The sequence below is a fragment of the Balaenoptera acutorostrata genome, chromosome 1, assembly GCF_949987535.1.
Source record: "Balaenoptera acutorostrata chromosome 1, mBalAcu1.1, whole genome shotgun sequence".
NCBI lineage: Eukaryota > Metazoa > Chordata > Mammalia > Artiodactyla > Balaenopteridae > Balaenoptera > Balaenoptera acutorostrata.
The window spans coordinates 45,701,414-45,720,139 of record NC_080064.1 but is presented as its reverse complement, the minus strand read 5'-3'; the positions used below and the strand labels follow the sequence as shown (position 1 = coordinate 45,720,139).

The 18,726-nt window shown below is 36.4% G+C and overlaps 1 protein-coding gene across 15 annotated transcripts in view; it reads left to right on the top strand.

The window, feature by feature from the left end:
* The window catches only part of IFT25 (intraflagellar transport 25), a 33,516-nt gene extending 15,029 nt beyond the window's left edge, over nucleotides 1-18,487 (top strand). For 14 of the 15 annotated variants that reach the window (XM_057549154.1, XM_057549146.1, XM_057549116.1 and 11 more), the window contains 5 exons: nucleotides 258-370; nucleotides 11,503-11,609; nucleotides 13,224-13,292; nucleotides 16,148-16,191; nucleotides 17,397-18,274. In XM_057549154.1, the coding sequence (XP_057405137.1) occupies nucleotides 273-370; nucleotides 11,503-11,609; nucleotides 13,224-13,292; nucleotides 16,148-16,191; nucleotides 17,397-17,567 (489 nt within the window). In that variant the 5' untranslated portion in view covers nucleotides 258-272 and the 3' untranslated portion in view covers nucleotides 17,568-18,274. The other variant, XM_007164419.3, reaches the window with a different exon arrangement.
* Nucleotides 18,488-18,726: the final 239 nt, after the last annotated feature.

Genomic DNA, 18,726 nt, shown 5'->3' with positions numbered 1-18,726 from the left:
AATTATGTTGGTGTCAGGGACTTCTTTTGTGGAGTAGAGTAGTGTAAATACTCATATCTCACAGATTATCCCTGGGAGAGGTCAGAAGTTTACATAAGTAAATAAACATGTTAAGAGTCCCTCCCACTTGTTGAATAACTTGGTTGGTAAGCTTTGTGCTAGGCAACAGGCTTTCTCTCTCTTCCTTTGCTCAGATAAAATTCAGAGAATAAAAAGGTTGCTTTTGTTGTTATTGTTTTGTTTTGTTTTCCTTGCAGGTTAAACACTTTAAGATGAGAAACATTGATGTTTGTTTGAGCTCTGAAGGGACTGAAGTGATTTTAGCTACATCAAGTGATGAAAAACACCCACCTGAAAATATAATTGATGGGTAAGAGTTACTGTTCTTTCTTCCTTAAAGTCTTAATATTAGGTCAGTGAACCCCCTGAGTACTGAGATTATGTGTTTTACAACAACTAGCACTGTTAAACATAGTTTAATAAATGTCTGGTGAACTAAATTACCTGACTACCCACTTTAGTACCATCCCTGGAGCTAATTCAGTTGTGTATATTTAGGGTCTTGATCCTTTTTTTTTTTTTAATTTCTTTATTTAATTTATTTATTTTTGGCCGTGTTGGGTCTTCATTGCTGCGCCCAGGCTTTCTCTAGTTGTGACAAGCGGGGGCTACTCTTAGTTGCGGTGCATGGGCTTCTCATTGCGGTGGCTTCTCTCATTGTGGAGCATGGGCTCTAGGTGTGTGGGCTTCAGTAGTTGTGGCACACGGGTTCAGTAGTTGTGGTGTGTGGGCTCTAGAGCACAGTCTCAGTAGTTGTGGTGCACGGGCTTAGTTGCTCCACGGCATGTGGAATCTTCCCGGACCAGGGCTTGAGCCCATGTCCCCTGCATTGGAAGGCGGATTCTTAACCACTGTGCCACCAGGGAAGTCCCTGATCCTTTTCTTTATAATTCCTAAACTGAACTTTTTATAAAAATAGTTTTTAAAGATGTGGTCTAACAAGGCAAAACTTCAAACAACAGCTACCTCATTTTATGGAAGTATACATTTTTATATCTGGTTATGGTTTTATTCCAAGTTTTTCTTGGTAAATAGGAATATAAACAGTGTGACTTACTGTCTACTGCCTATTTTCTTTCTGGTCTAAGCAACATCTTTGCTGAACTGAATGCTTCACTTCTTGCTACCCACCTGCATTGTTTGGTTCTCAGCTTCTTGATATCATTCCAGTTACTGCTCTTCACTGTGCTAGAGCTTATTCTAGGTAGAGATAGATATCATTCTCAGACTTCTAAATTCCAGGAAAAAAGTAGTTAATGGAAGAACTTCCTTTTTTAAAAGATTGAGGTATATGGGACTTCCCTGGTGGTTCAGTTGTTAAGACTCTACACTTCCATTACAGGGGGCGCGGGTTCAATCCCCAGTAGAGAAGTAAGTTCCCGCATGCCACAGCCAAAAAATTTTTTAAAAAATTGAAGTATAGTTGCTTTAAAATATTATGTAAGTGTCAGGTGTACAGTGTAGCAATACACAATTTTTAAAGGTTATACTCCGTTTATAGTTATTATAAAATATTGGCTATAATTCCTGTGTTGTACAGTATATCCTTGTAGCTTAATTATTTTATACATAGTAGTCTGTACCTCTTAGTCCCCCAGCCCTATCTTGCCCCTCCCCACTTCCCTCTCCCCACTAGTTTGTTCCCTTTATCTGTAAGTCTCTTTCTTTTTTGTTACATTCACTTGTCTGTTTTATTTTTTAGGTTCTGCATATAAGTGGTATACAGTATTTGTCTTTCTCTGTCTGACTTAATTCATTAGCAAATACCCTCCAAGTCCATCCAAGAAAAACTCCTTTTTTAATAGTTCTGGCAATTTTATTACCCTCTTGAGTTCTCTTTCTTCGTATTTGTACAGTGATCTGAGTTTGACTCACGGGATCATATAATTTTAGAGCTGGAAGGACTTATGAGTTCATCTTATCGAAACCTTTCATTTAAACTTGTGGTAAGAGAGGTCTAAAGAGGTCAGGTACTTGTTTTAACTACTGAAGGCAGAGCCAGTTGTAACATAGATCTCGTGGCTCTTTGTGTTCTATTGTGAGGTCCATGTATCTGTATAAAATTCTAGTAATTGGACCTGTTCCTTTAAGCCCAGTTGTTACCTCCTCTCTGACTGACATCTGTCCCTTTCCCTCAGGTAGGATAGTTTCCCTTTTTGGTGGGCTCCAGTAGAATTTGATATATACCTCTATTATCTTATTTATTCCTTTATTATATAATTATTTATTTTTAATGTATGTCTCCCCTCTCAACTGGAAATTTCTAGAAGTCAGAGACTATGACTTCATCTTTGACTCCACAGTGTCTTAAAATATTTGTGGAGTAGCTTGTGAATTAGACCATCAAAGATTAGTCATACATACACGTATACACATATACATACACACATACTTACATATATTAATACATATTTGCATAGGGCTTTATAGTTTTATAGATGTTATGTCATTAGACCCTCACAGTAAGCTTGGGGAGTAAGAGGCCAAAAAAAAAAGTATTTTCAACCTCATTATAAAGACGGCGAAAAAAATGATCAGAGGTAAAATGACTTACTCAAAATCATACAGATAAGCAAGTGTCAGAATCAAAACTAACACTCATGTCTTCTAACTCCCAGTTTCTAAAACTTAAGGTTTGAATAAAAAACTTAATATATGTGCCTCTTAATCCTTCTTAGTTTTTTATTTTCTGAAATTCAGGTAATAGTTATTTATCTCACTCTGCCTTAGAGTAGAGATATAAATGTGGGAACTGCTATGAGGATCACAGACCTATAGAGATTTACCTTAAATCGTTTGCCAGAAATAGAGATCTTTCCAAAAATACTCCTTGTCTTTGATTGGAGATAAATCAAATTTTCAAGGCAAGATCAATTTACCTTACACCCTTTTGGTGACCTTTCTTTCAAGGGAATATGTTTATAGATCATTAAATTGGTTGTTATATGTAACATAATATTTTAGACTTTATCAGTCTATACTAATGAATAAGTACATAATATTTTTTAGATTAGACAAAGACCCTTAATACAGAAAACTATATGGAGTAAAGTAGTTACTGACCCGATAACTGAACAGAGCACGTCAGAGACTTTTAATTCATATGCATTTCCAACAAATACAATTAGATTTTATATAGTAGATAGTAAAATTTATTCTCTGCTCATAAGTTGATTTATCTAAATGGAAGTAACAATAGAATTATTCGGAGAAAACAGTGCTATAAATTTGCCCCTAATGGATAGTGCTCCCAATTCTCAATTTCCTCAGAAATAGAGTTTTAAAAAGTGATTATATTTCTACTTCCTCTTGACTCTACTTTTGACCCCTGGTGTTTAACGTGTCAATGAAAAAGGAGAAAAATTCTACACAAGAAAAATAATGAGTTAGAAAAAGTAGAAGAGAGAAAGAATTGGTTCCTTTGGCATAATGTAAAAGAATGAGAGATTCACAGTTAAAATTCCTGGGTAAGTGAACTATGTGTGTTACTTTGGGCTAAGAATATATGTGTTATTCTTTGAGCCTCAGTTTCCTGATCTGAAAAATGGGAATAATACCGCCTTCCCTGACTACCTCAGAGTTGTGAAAAAATTACATGACTTTTTTTATTATCACATGAGATGATAGATGTTGAACAGTCAATGGCTATAAGGTCTTCTTTTAAAGGAAACTACTATTTTGATGACTTCATATTACTTAATTACAGGAATTCAGTTATATGTTATTTTAAAATCCAAGTGCATCTCTACATATCTTTATGTCATTGCATTGATCATGTTCATTAAAAGCACCCAAGAAAACACATAGGGCAAGTAAATATTGTTTAATTTATTTAAATAAATAAAATTTTAAACCATATAAATATAAATAAAAAGAAATTATGAAATAGTAAGCATAGTATAAAAAAAATCAAGAATTGTGAGTTAGAGACCTGGATTCTGTTTTTTTCTTTTTTTTGTAACACCTTTATTGACATATTATTCTCATACCATAAAATTCAACCATTTAAGACATACAATTCAGTGGCTTCCAGCATATTCAGAGTTACACAGCCATCTGCACAATCCATTTCAGCACCCCAAAAAGAAACCTCACACACTTTCATTGTCATCCCCTATCCCCATGAGCCCTAGACAACCACAGATCTACTTTCTGTCCCTATAGATTTGCTTATCCAGACATTTCATATCAATGGAATAATATATATGTTGTCTTTGGACTGCCTTCTTTCACTTACATGTTTTCAAGGCTCATCCATGTTGTAGCATGTATCAGTGCTTCATTCATTTTTATTGCCAAATAATTCCATTGTATGTATATGGAAAATTTTATTTACCCATTCATCAGTTGATAGATATCTGAATTGTTTCTACTTTTTGGCTGAATTTTCCCCAGTTTTATTAAAGAATACCAACTTACAGATCCTAGGAACTCAGCAAACCCCCAGCAGGATGAATAAGAGACCACATCATAGCCAAACTGCTGAAAAACAAAGATAGAGAAAATTTTTAAACAACTGGAGCAAAAAAATACATTACATACAGGAGTACAGTGGTACCAGTGACAGCCAACTTTGCATCACAAGCAGTGGAATTCAGGTGACAATGGAACCGTATCTTTAAAATGCTGGGGAAAAAAGAGAAACAAACAAATAAGAAAACTGTCAACCCAGAATTCTGTGTCTAGTTAAAATATCACTAAAAAATATAGGATATAAGAAAGACTTTTCACTTACCACAAACAGACTTGCATCACAGGAAATGCTAAAGAAAGTTCTGCAGGTTGAAATGATAAAATACTAGATGGAAATTCAAACATTCAGGAAGAAAGTAAGTGCATTGGAAATGGTAAATATTTCAGTAAATATAAAAGACTATCTTTTCTTTTAATATTTTTGAAAGGCAACTAACCACTTAATGGGAAAAAACAGTTTGTATTGTGGGATTTATTATATATGTGTGTATAAAATATATTAAAACAGTGGCACAAAAGTGGAGTTCAGTGCAAATTGACTGTCATGAGGTTTGATAACCTTGAGAGCAGCCACTAAAAATAAGAGGTATAGTTAAATAACTCATAAAGGAATTAAGCAGCATTAAAACTTTTTTTGATTCACTCAAAAGTAGATAGGAAAGGAGGGAATTACCTGGTGGTCCAGTGGGTAAGACCCCACGCTCCCAATGCAGTGGGCATGGGTTCGATCCCTGGTTGGGGAACTAGATCCCGCATGTGTGCTGCAACTAAGAGTTCACATGCCACAACAAAAAATTCTGCATGCCGCACCTAAGAAGTCTGCATGCTGCAACTATAAGCCCACGTGCTGCAACTAAGAGCCGGCACAGCCAAAATAAATAAATAAATATTTTTTAAAAAAAGTAGGTAGGAAAGGAGAAATGGTACAAGAAAAAATAGATGGGAGGGACAAATAAAAAATGAATAGCAAGACTTAAACCCAACCGTATCAATAATTATATAAAATGCCAGTATTCTAAACACTTCAATTAAATGGCAGAGAGGGTTATACTGGGTAAAAATGAAAGACCCAAGTATATGGTGTCTGCAAGAGATGTACTTTAAATATAAAGTCATGAATATGTTGAAAATAAAAGGATGAAAAAGATGCACGCTATCAATAGTAAGCATGGGAAAGTGGCTGTGGCTATAGTCATATCAGACAAAGTAAAATATAAGATAAGGAGTATTTCCAGATATAAAGGGGACATTTTATAATGTTAAAATATCAATTCTTCAGGAAGAAATAACAATCTAAATGTACATTGACCTCATAATTGATATTAAAAATACATAAAGCAAAAACTGACAGATGGGAACTTCCCTGGTGGTCCAGTGGCTAAGACTCCACCCTCCCAGTGCAGGGGGCCTGGGTTCCATCCCTCGTCAGGGAACTAGATCCCACATGCTGCAACTAAAAATCCCATATGCCGCACCTAAGATCCTGCATGCTGCAACTAAAGATCCCGCATGCTGCAACTAAAGATCCTGCATGCTGCAACTAAAGATCCCGCATGCCACAACTAAAGATTCTGCGTGCCACAGCTAAAAGATCCCGCATGCCACAAATAACGGTCCTGCATGCCGCAACAAAGACCTGACACAACCAAATAAATAAATAAATACATAAATATTCTGACTTGCCTGGTGGCACAGTGGTTAAGAATCCACCTGCCAATGCAGGGGACATGGGTTCAATCCCTGGTCCAGGAAGATCCCACATGCTGCAGAGCTACTGAGCCTGCATGCCACCACTACTGAGCCCACGCACCGCAACTACTGAAGCCTGTGTGCCCTAGAGACCGTGCGCCACAACTACTGAGCCCACGTGCTGCAACTACTGAAGCCCACGTGCCTAGAGCCCATGCAGTGCAACAAGAGAAGCCACTGCAATGAGAAGCCCATGCACCACAATGAAGAGTAGACCCTGCTTGCCACAACTAGAGAAAGCCCGCATGCAGCAACGAAGACACAACACAGCCAAAAAAAAAAAAAAAAGAATGTTTTAAAACCAGTAATTAAATTTCTCCCTTAGGAAGCTAGATAACAAAGAACAAATTATACCAAAAGAAAGTAGAGGACAATAAATAACAAAGGTAAGAGCAGAAATCAATGAAATAGAAAATAGACAAATAGAAAAAATTATCAAAGCCAGAAGTTGACTATGTGAAAAGGTTTATAAAAGTTATAAACCTCTAGCAAGACTGACTAAAATAAAAAGAGAAAATGCAAATTACTAGTACCAGAGTTGAAAGAAGCAATATCACTAGATTCTAAAACAATAGTCAATATCAAGAACAGATTTAGGCTAATAAATTTGACAACTTAGATGAAATGGACAGATTCCTTGAAAAACTCAACCTATAAAAATGACACAAGATGAAATTTAATAATTTGAATAGTTTATATTGATTATAGAAATTAAATTATATAAAATATTTAGAGAAAAAATAGTACCAATCTTTCAGAAACCCTTTCAAAAATAGAGGAGAAACATTTCCCAGATTGTTTTATGAGAACAGCGTAACCCTGATACCAAAACCTGACAAAAGACATTACAAGAAAGGACAATTACAGAACAGTATTCTTTGTAAACATAGACACAAAAAGCCTTATAAATTGAATTCAGCTAATGGAGTTTATCATAAGAATGCAAGATTGGCATATTCACCACATCACAGGAATACAGATTGAGTGTAATTTACCATATTGCCAGAACAAGGGAGAAAAATAATCATATGATCATTCCAAAAAATCATTTGACAAAATTCAGCATCCATTCATGATAACAACTCTCAAAAAATTAAAAAGAGAAGGGAGTTTTCTCAGTTTGATAAAGGCATCTACTAAAAATTTTCAGCGTAATAGTGAAATAAATGCTTTCCCAATAGAACAAATGAGTATATATAACAAAACAGAAACAGACTCACAGATATAGAAAACAAACTAGTGGCTATCAGTGGGGAGAGGGATGTGGGGAGGGGCAAGATAGGGGTATGAGATTAAGAGATACAAACTACTGCATACAAAATAGATAAGCAACAAAGGTATATTGTACAGCAGCGGTCCCCAGCCTTTTTGGCACCAGGGACCGGTTTTGTGGAAGACAATTTTTCCACGGACCAGGGGTTGGGGAGGGGGTGGTTCAGGCAGTAACGCAAGCGAGGGGGAGCGGCAGGTGAAGCTTCACTCACTTGACCACCGCTCACCTCCTGCTGGGCGGCCTGGTTCCTAAAAGGCTGCAGACCGGTACTGGTCCGTGGTCCAGGGGTTGGGGACACCTGTTGTACAACACAGGGAAATATAACCATTATTTTGTAATAACCTTAAATGGAGTATAATCTATAAAAATAGTGAATCACTGTGCTGTACATCTGAAACTAATATAATATTGTAAATCAACTATGTTCGGTTAAAAAAAAATGCTTCCCCCCAGTATTGGAAACAAATCAAGGATGTTTGTTCTCACCATTTCTATTCACTATTGTCCTGGAGGTCTTAAACAATGCAATAAGGCAAGAAAAGATATAGAAGTCTTAAAGATTGGAAAGAAAGCAAAGTTATCTTTATTCAGTATAGTATGATATCACTTATTTGTGGAATCTAAAAGATACAACAAACTAATGAATATAACAAAAAATGAAGTAGACTTACAGATCTAGAGAACAAACTAGTGTTTACCAGTGGGGAGAGGAGAGGGGGAAACTATTGGGTTTAAGATAGGCTCAAGGATGTATTGTACAACATGGGGAATACAGCCAATATTTTGTAATAGCTGTAAAAGCAAAGTAACCTTTAAAATTGTATAAAATTTAAAAAAAATTTTTTTAAAGAAAATTAGTAGACATATTATAATGAGGATAATGATCAAAATGCACCCTTATGGTATTTCCCCAAAGAGCTTTCCTCTTCCAGATGGCAACAAGGAAAACTAAGTTTTGGAATGAGTCCTCTTTACATATCTTGTAACCAAGTAGCCTTTTGAACTATTCATAATATTTATTTGAGTTTCAGTTTCTCCAGGGATGTGTGTGTGTGTGTGTGTGTGTGTGTGTGTAAAGCAAGAGCTATTGGCCACTAAAAAAAAAATTGCCTTTGTTCACAGATTATGTGAATCTACATAACCCTAAGGAATCTGCAAAAAACTGCTAGAGCTAATAAGTAAATTTAGCGAGGTCAATACACAAAAATCAATTGTATTACTATATACTAGTAGGAAACATTTAGGAAATGAAATTTTAAAAAATTCCAATTACATTAGCATTTAAGACATTAAATAGTTAAAAATAAATTTAATAAGACATGCAAGACCTTTACACTCAAAACTATAAAATGTTGCTGAGAGAAATTAAAGAACTAAGTAAATGAAAAGATATACTATATTCATGATTGGAAAACTCAATATTGTTACAGTGGCAGTTTCTCCCTTAAATGACCTATAGATTCAGTAAATCTCAATAAACTTTTACATAGAAATTAGCAAGTTGATTCTGAAATGTGTATGGAAATGCAAACTAATCTTGTCAAACTAATTTTGAAAAGAAGAAATCTTAAATTATCTGATTTCAAGATTTAAAATAAATACACAGTAATCAAAACAGCAAGGCATTTTTGTAAAGATAGATCTATATAGATCAGTGGAACAGACTAGAGAGCCCAGAAATAGACCCACACATATAAAGTCAATTACTTTTTGACAAAAGGCTAAGGATACAGAAACAGATCAATGGAATAAAATGGAGGGGCAGAAGTACATACACCCATAGACAGTCCATTAATTTTAGGAAAAGACACTAAGGTAATTCAATAGGAAAAGGAAAGTTGTTTTTTTTTTTTTTTTTGGCTGCATTGGGTCTCTATTGCTGTGCGCAGGCTTTCTCTAGCTGTGGTGAGCAGGGGCTACTCTTCATTGTGGTGCACGGTCTTCGCATTGTGGTGGCTTCTCTTGTTGCGGAGCACGGACTTTAGGTGCATGGGCTTCAGTAGTTGCAGCACACGGGCTCAGTAGTTGTGGCATGTGGGCTCTAGGGCGCACAGGCTTTAATAGTTGTGGTGCGCAGGCTCAGTAGTTGTGGTGCATGGGCTTAGTTGCTCCGCAGCATGTGGGATCTATCTGGACCAGGGATCAAACCCATGTCCCCTGCATTAGCAGGCAGATTCTTAACCACTGCGGCACCAGGGAAGTCTTTTTAACGTGTGCTGCTGGAACGACTGAATAAACATGTGGATAAAAATAAACCTCAACCCCTACCTCATACTAAACACAAAAATTAATTCAATATGGATAATAGAACTCAATTCAAAGCTAAAATAATTAAGTTTCTAAAAGAAAATCTAAGAAAGTACTTTTGTGACAATGAAGTAGCAAAGATTTCTTAATAAAGACACAGGGTTTCCCTGATGGTGCAGTGGTTAAGAATCCTCCTGCCAATGCAGGGGACATGGGTTCGAGCCCTGGTCCGGGAAGATCCCACATGCTGCAGAGCAACTAAGCCAGTGTGCCACAACTACTGAGCCTGCGCATCTGGAGCCTGTGCTCCGCAACAAGAGAGGCCGCGATTGTGAGAGGCCCACGCACCGCGATGAAGGGTGGCCCCCGCTTGCCACAACTAGAGAAAGCCCTCGCACAGAAACAAAGACCCAACACAGCCAAAAATAAATAAATAAATTAATTAATTTAAAAAAAATAAAAAACAAGCTATAGCATAGTCTATGGTGATAGGAATCAGAGCAGTGGTTGCATAAGGGAGGTTGTTTGGAGGGAAGAGAAGGGAAGTTTCTAGAGTGATGGAAATGTTCTTTATCTTGATTAGGGTATTGGTTACCTTGCGATATTGGTTACATAAGCATATACATTTATCAAAACTTTGAATTGCACACTTAAGAGAAATTCCACTGTAGGTAAATTTTACCTCCAAAAAAGAAAGAAAAACCTTATATAATTAAAATAGAAGTGATTATTTCTGTAGTCAATACTATATATGTGTGTGTGTGTCTAGGTATATATGTAATTTTACATAGTATATGACCCACATTGAGTGCATGTTTTAATTTTTTTCAACAAACATCTGTTGTGTATCTGCTGTGGGTCAGCCGTTGTGATTGTTGCTGGGGATATAAAGGTGACTAAGAGAAAGTGGCTGGACTTAAAGAGGGTGTAGCTGGAGCAATAAAAACACAAGAGAAAAGTGCTAATGTAAAAATGGATGCTGTGTGTGAGGTGAGTGCAAAGGAGGGAGAAAGTTATTGTGATTTGTTGGGGTTAGAGAGATGTGACCAAAAAGTGAATAAACTTTTGCACGGGAAGAAGGGCTTTTTAGGTCAAGAGAACCTCATGGACTAAGGCACAGAGGCATGAGCCTACATGACATGTTTGCAGAATTTTAATTGGTCCAACGATAATGGGAGATGATATCATGATGGGGGACGATATACTTAATGATGGGACCAGATTGTACAGGGTCATAAAATGCCATACTGAGGAGTTTAGTTTCATAGTCAATAAGGGGTCACTGCTTTTACACAAGAGTGACATCAGTTCCATTTTTTAAAAAATATATCTGGTAGTAGTAAAGAATTATTAAAGTTGGGGAGAGATTAGAGGTAGAGTGAACAGTTAGAAAGGGGTTGTGGGACTTCCCTGGTGGTCCAGTGGTTAAGACTCTGCGCTCCCAACGCAGGAGGCCCAGGTTCGATCACTGGTCAGGGAACTAGATCCCGCATGCCGCAAATAAAGATCCCATGTGCCACAACTAAGACCCGGTGCAGCCAAATAAATAAATAAATATTTAAAAAAGAAAAAAAAAGAAAGGGGTTGCAAGAATCCAGTGGTCGTTTATTTTTTTAAATAGTTATTCACTAGAATTTTGTGATTAAACATTTCTAAACATTTGGCTATTCTTTTCTCTTTTTCTTTAAAATTAACAATAGAAATCCAGAAACATTTTGGACTACCACGGGAATGTTTCCCCAAGAGTTCATTATTTGTTTTCACAAACATGTAAGGATTGAAAGGCTTTTAATCCAGAGTTACTTTGGTAAGCATGATATTTTCATTTCACTTCATTTCATTAATTTTCATCATCTTTCAGATTTTCCATAGGCAGAAGACACATATGTAAACTTTTGGCAAAACACTAATTTTTTTTTACCGCATGGAATCCAGTTTTATTGCTGGGGTTGATGGGTGGGGAGTATGGGTTAACTGCCTTGAACACAGTTAGCCTCTCTGAAACTGCAAATTTGAAACCCTTCCAAAGGACATCATAATTTCCATGCAATTTACTACGTGAAAGCCTTTGGCAAAAGACCGTGTTATGAATATAAGAAGCCAGCTTGCCAGAACACTAGGTTTCTTGACATCTTTATTCCAGATTCTTTTGACTAGGGGTTCTCTGTCAAATTATTTCTGAAAATCTGATAACCCTGATTATTTGCATTTGGTAATTTTGATTCTTTTATTAATAATGGCATTTTCTGAGGGATTTAGGAAGAATATCTCCCACTGGAACATCATCCTAATCCTGTCTTTTGTTTATTTAAGGATAAAGTATGTCAGACAAAATCATGGCAGGAAACAGGATATATCCCAGATGACTCAAATGAAGAGACCTTATTGATGGGACTACTTACAGAATTATGGCCTGGGTTAAGGGAACAAACTAGGGATGGTGAGACACCCAGAAAGTGGCTACAGCAGTAAGCCATTACCTCCCCTGGACCAAGGGAAGGAAATAGTATTGGTGGAGCCCAGTGAGTGCTGGAGCCCATGCATAAGAGCCTGCCCAACAGGAGCTGTAACCATGAACGGACATAACAACTGTCAGACACGGCACTGAAATGGGAAGGGCGCGGAGGAAATACAACCTGATGTCACTTCCCCACTGCTCTTCAATTTCCTTCCAGTGCCTCCAGTTGGCCAAATACAACCAGTAGTCAGTGGGCAAGTGAGTCCAGGTGAAGCAGCCCCCGGGGTCCTCCCCGCAGGGCACAGAACAGAGAAGGGGAAGAATGGATTTGGGGTGAAGGGAACTGGTTTAGGGGTAAAGGAAAAAAACCAGTGCAGAAGGAAGATGACTGCATTCTGTCTTCTGTCATTAATTGTGAAGGCTCTGGAGTCAGACCTAAAGTCTGAATTCCAGTCTGGCACTTACTAGCTCTATATCATTGAACATTTCACCTGACTTCTCTAAGTTGCTTGATTTCTTTAAGCCTGTTTCCTCGTCAGTAAAGTAAGTTAATAATACCGTTCTCCTAAGAGTGAAGTCAAGAGTCAATGAATATGTCTGACTCATAGTAGTTTCTCCATAAAGTTTTATGATCAAGACCACTAATGGTATTATTTACCAGTGTACAAAAAAACCCCCCGAAAACTAGATGATTCCAAATGCAGAAAGGCCCTACTAGTTTTGTGTTGTATTCTTGCAAACACTTGTACGATTACAGTTACACAGTCTGGATTTTACCATAGGGACTTATGGAAAAAACAGAGTGAGTGAGTGATTTTCAGAACATGTTGTTCCTGATCCCAGTACTTTGTGCAGTCCCACCAACGCCTGACGGTCTCAGACAAAGGAAAAAAGCAATATAGGGACAGCAACATAGAATTAGGTAGATAATTAACACTTTATTTTGTTTATTTACAATGTCAGTGCGGACCTTGAGGATTGAAAAGAGCACTTCTAAAGAGCCAGTTGATTTTGAGCAGTGGATTGAAAGAGGTATGTGCTGTTTCGCCAATGTGGTTCTGATCATGAGGAAGTAGAAAATTGTCCTTTACTCTGTATTTCCAACTGGGCTGCATTTTGGTGAATAAACATGACTTGAATGATTCTTGTGACATATTTAGAGCCTAGAAAACCCAGGTTTGAATACAAAGATACTTCTTCACTTACTGGTTATGTAATTGTTAGCATGTTACTTAATTTTTCTGAGTTTCAGTATCCTTATCTGAAAAAATGGAGATGATACCTACTATTTAAAGTTTTTGAGAACACAGTGTCTGGCATATGGTAGACAAACATAAATATTAGTTTTTCATCTTTCCGTCCTTCCTGATTAATGGTACTATTTAAATATCATCAACAGAATTGGTAGCCTCTAGTTAAAAACAGCATATTGCCTTCATATGTCTATCTCCGTTCCTTCCCAAAATACCATGAAAATAATAATAAAGGAATAAAAAGAGGCATAAATCTACAAGGGCAAAAAATAAAAACAAACAAAAAGCCAAGAAACCAAAACAGATGTGAGAGATCAATATATATTATGGAAGAGAGGAAGCAGATGAAGGAGTAGTAACTTCTGTAGCAGAATAGAGTATAACCTAAGTACCTGCCGAGGAGAATATCAACTGAGAAGCAAACCAGTTTATCCAACAGAATCCCAGAAAGGGCTAGAACTTGAAGGCAAAGTTACCATGGAAAGTGTGAGTGAGGCATGGTCCAGAAAACAAAGGTGATTAGTTGAACATCTATATACAAAGTATATATATGTATATATATATTAAAAAGGATCCTAGGTACCTTCTCCTACCCTATAAAGCTAGTGACCAGTCTTTCCTCCCACAAACCACCCCCAAGAGGTGACTAGGAACATTGAATGTTGAGGCTCAGGACTCAGGGAGACCAGGCATAGTAAAGAGAGTGAGTGAGACACAGAGTGGAAAACAAGGGATTTAAGTGGAAGCCTACATAATGAGTGGTGGGAACTCCAGCCTCCTTCCTGTGCTCTGTTCAGCAACCAGGGATATAGCCCCAGCCACAGATTGGAGGATTCATCTTTGGAGAAACTGAATGGTCCCAGAAGATCTATGGATACTGACACAGGCTAGCTCATTCCTGGTTACCCTATCAAAGTCCAGTAGTCAATGAGTCTGGCTCATGCACATTTTTCAAATGATCTATTCATGAGTAACAGAAGCCAAAAATCACCAGACTTATGATGAAGGCCTTAAAACCTCAATATAATGAAGCCTTTAGCTCTAATTCCAATCTGTAGGAAAAGGGGATAGAGAACAAATTAAATGAAACGACGAGAAGGCAATATGAGAAAATGTGGGACATTTTACAGGACAACTGACCTGGTCTCTTCAATAAGTCAGTGGTGTGGGGAAAAAAATGTGTGTGTGGGAGAGAAAGCAGTTCAAGATTAAAAGAGACTTAATTCTGATTTGAATAAACCAACTATAAAAAGACATTTAGGGGGACAATGGGGAAATTTGAATATGGACTGGGTATTATATTAAAGCATTTTTTTATTGTAGTATGATAATGGCATTGTAGTTATATAAGAAAATATTCTTATTTAGAGATAGATAACCAAATATTTAAAGGTAAAATGTCATGATGTCTTAGACTTTCTCTAAAATACTTTAGCAAAAAAAATTAGATAAATCAAGTATGGTGAAATGTTAGTAATTGCAAATTCAAGATTGTGGGTATATATAGGAGTTATATCCTGTCCTTTTTATGTATGTTTGAGATTTTCCAATTTTTCATAATTTAAAAAAATGAAGCAAATGAAAGAAGAGGTTATTATTAACCTCTAGTAGAGGAGGAGTTGTCTAAGAAAGAAAATGTGTCACAATTTATTACTTATTTCAGCAGTAAATAATGTTTATATAGATAATAGTATAACCATCAAGTATTGATTTCAAAACTGAGAGGATGGTAGGAGGGAAAATTTGCAGGAGGGGGAGGAAGAGAATATTGGTCCAAGAGACATAAATTTTACCTACCGTAATATAAAGTCAGTAAAAAATTGATAAATCAAGAAAAGGAGTATAAAACATAATTCCAGGAAAAACAGCTTAAAGTGTTGAAAACATTTACCTTTAGGGAGCAGGACTGGAGGAAAAGGGGTCAAGCAGGGAATTACTATTTTTCATTACCTCAGAGAAAGGTTACGAAACAGAAAGAAAGTCATACATAATCTTACTTCCCAGAAACTTCCCTTTTTTGTACTACATGCCTTTTAAAATTATGTACACTATTTTGATACAAACAAAATTAATTTCTAAATAATGTTGACATTATTATATCAATTAAATATTTCATGTTTCCAGAAGAATGTTTGATGTGATTAACTCATGACCAGATAAGTTAATCTGTCCTAAAATTAAACAAGTAAAGGTTTTCTATAGCTGGACACCAGAAAAGATCAATTCATGGGTGGCGTAACTCAGCATCACAGTGAAAATTCATTGTGAGAAGCTGAGCCCTAGTCAGTACCCATGAGAATGGTAAGATGGCTCCTTTCAAGCCTGCAATTACTCTTAGTAACTTGATCCTTAAAAAGGACTTTCACATTTTATCAATTCTTCACTTTATATTCCTTTACTGTAATTTACATTTACTTTTATTTATACTCACTAGAGATGTTTTATAGCTCATAGTTTATCTTTCATACCTTTTATATCAAATATCTCTATTTTTATATTGAATTTTAACCCCAAAACACTGGTAAATCTGGTCTGACTATAGTTTACCAGATACCATGTGTTGCTGAATATAAATTTCAATATGTCCTCATGCATTTTGAGCCCTACCTCAATTCTGTTGAATTTGTGTTTTAGATCTGGTACATACAGAGGGGCAGCTTCAAAATGAAGAAATTATGGTAAGTAAATATACTTTGAAGAGATAAACATTATCTTTAGCCAGCACAACGTATTTAAATTTTAAACCTATCTCCATAGTCATAAAGTTAATAAATACCCTCATAATATTATAGGTTCTGTCTCATCAACCAATAGAGAAGGTTATTCTCAATAATATATGACAGCATAATAATAATATGACAGCAAGGATAGAACAGAATTCACTTGTTTTTGTTTTATTTTGTTTATTCATTTATTTTGAAGTATGTACTTGCTTTCCTTTCATTTGATTCTGTAGGCCTTATAGAATAGGAATCAAAAAAGGTTGAGATGCCAAAATCGGATGTTAATTTAAGCATGAAAGGACAAGGGAGATTCAGATAAGGGAACTGGAGCATAGGATCAGCAACAAATAAGCCAAAGAGAGATGAGGTGAAAAGAGAACCAGCATTTTCCAACAACATTCCATTGGGCTTTGCTTGTCAAGTGGAATGAATGCCCATTGATGAGGAAGCTGCTGCCTCATCAGGAGTTTCTCTGTTCCTGCTAGTTTGTCAGGCCCTGGTTTTAGACAAACACAAAAAGCCAAACAACTGTGAATATGTGCTTTTTAGGTGGTAGTGTTTATTTAACTAAGGTGTCTCTAAATAAGGGTTAAAGAGTACTTTGTCCATTAGGTTTCCTTCTTCACAACTTACTGGCAGCTGCTATGAAATCGGTGTTTCAAATGCTTCTGTAGGAGTTTTTGAATCCTGTTAATTATCTTCTCTACCACCTAAGTGTGCCCAATGACTGGGGAGGCCGGTGGGGAGCAGAAAAATGATTAATTAGACTGAATTTTATCTTCCTATATTTCTCCATATTTATTAATGGGTTATGGTTAGTAAGCCTTTGCTGAGTATTTTGTTTCAGGACTCACTGTGGATCAGGGAGGGATGCAGCATCATAGAGCATTTGGAGAAAAGTAAGGGGGAATGGAAGGCTGTAAATCACCCAAAGTTTAGTACCCTGTCACAACAGCTTTTACTATACTTATTTTCTTCTAGTTGTTAACCAGATGCATTACATAGTTACAATAGTATGTATGAAAAAATTTGTATCTTTTAAAAATTTAATATTGTATCAAAAGCTTCATAATTATAATTTTAAAATTAAGTGTATGCAGATAGACAGATGTTAACTGATTTCCTTTTTCCTCTCTCTGTCATTATAACTAATACTACAGGGGACATCTTATGCCTGTTCCTGCTACCACAATGTTCACCTTTTTAATTATTTTCTAAAATTAAATTTCAAGGAATGGAATTACTGGGTCCATGGGTATAGACATATTTATAACTTCTTATATATACTGCCAAATTGCTTTTCAGAGACATTTTTTTACATTTTTATATAAATGTAAAAGTATAGTAATATTCAGGGTAGTGTATTCTGAGGCATCATCCAACAAATGATATCTCTTAATTATGAAAAATACTTCAGAAAAACACTTTAAAAAAATTAATCAGGGCTTCCCTGGTGGCATAGTGGTTAAGAATCCACCTGCCAGTGCAGGGGACACAGGTTCGAGCCCTGATCTGGGAAGATCCCACATGCCACGGAGCAACTAAGCCCGTGTGCCACAATTATTGAGCCTGCACTCTAGAGCCCGCGAGCCACAACTACTGAGCCCTTGTGCCACAGCTACTGAAGCCCGTGCGCCTAGAGCCCGTGTTCCGCAACAAGAGAAACCACCGCAATGAGAAGCCTGCGCACTGCAACAAAGAGTAGCCCCCACTCGCCGCAACTAGAGAAAGCCCATGCGCAGCAACAAAGACCCAAAGCAGCCAAAAATAAATAAATAAAATAAATTAATTTTAAAAAATTAATCAGAATTGTACAGTGCAATTTTTAGCTCCACCTGATGTTCTTCCTCAAACCAAGGCTGATATTTGGCTGCTACATATCAGAATAACTGTACCGTTACATGTGGCTGGCTTCTCTTCTGAACATTATATCTTATAAATCATTATATATTTAGAATATTATTCTTGCATCAAACACTTTCTTCTGCTAACTGCTTGTTTAACAGTTAACTAGAATTCTAAATCATCTGTATTGATTTTTCCCCTACAGGCACGTGATGGCCACGCCACTTACTTGAGATTCATTATTGTATCAGCCTTTGATCATTTTGCATCTGTGCATAGTGTTTCTGCAGAGGGAATAGCAGTCTCAAATCTTTCTTAATAATTATAACAAAATACCCTTGCACTATTTTTTAACAATATATTTATTTAAACATGAAGTTGTTATTATTAAAGGGATTTGTATCAATCTGTTTCAGTTTTTATTTATTTTCTCTTCAACATTTTGTAGGAATTTGGTTCATCAGACAGCAGTGATGGCCACCATGTAGGTCATAAGAAAGCTTTTGCTTCGGTATACAGCTTAATCAAGGACGTGACTATACATGAAAACAACTGGTAATACATTGTGTCCCCACAGCATCTAACATAGTACCCTTCAGATATCATTGCATTAATTTTTAAATTTATTGATTGATTGATGCAAAG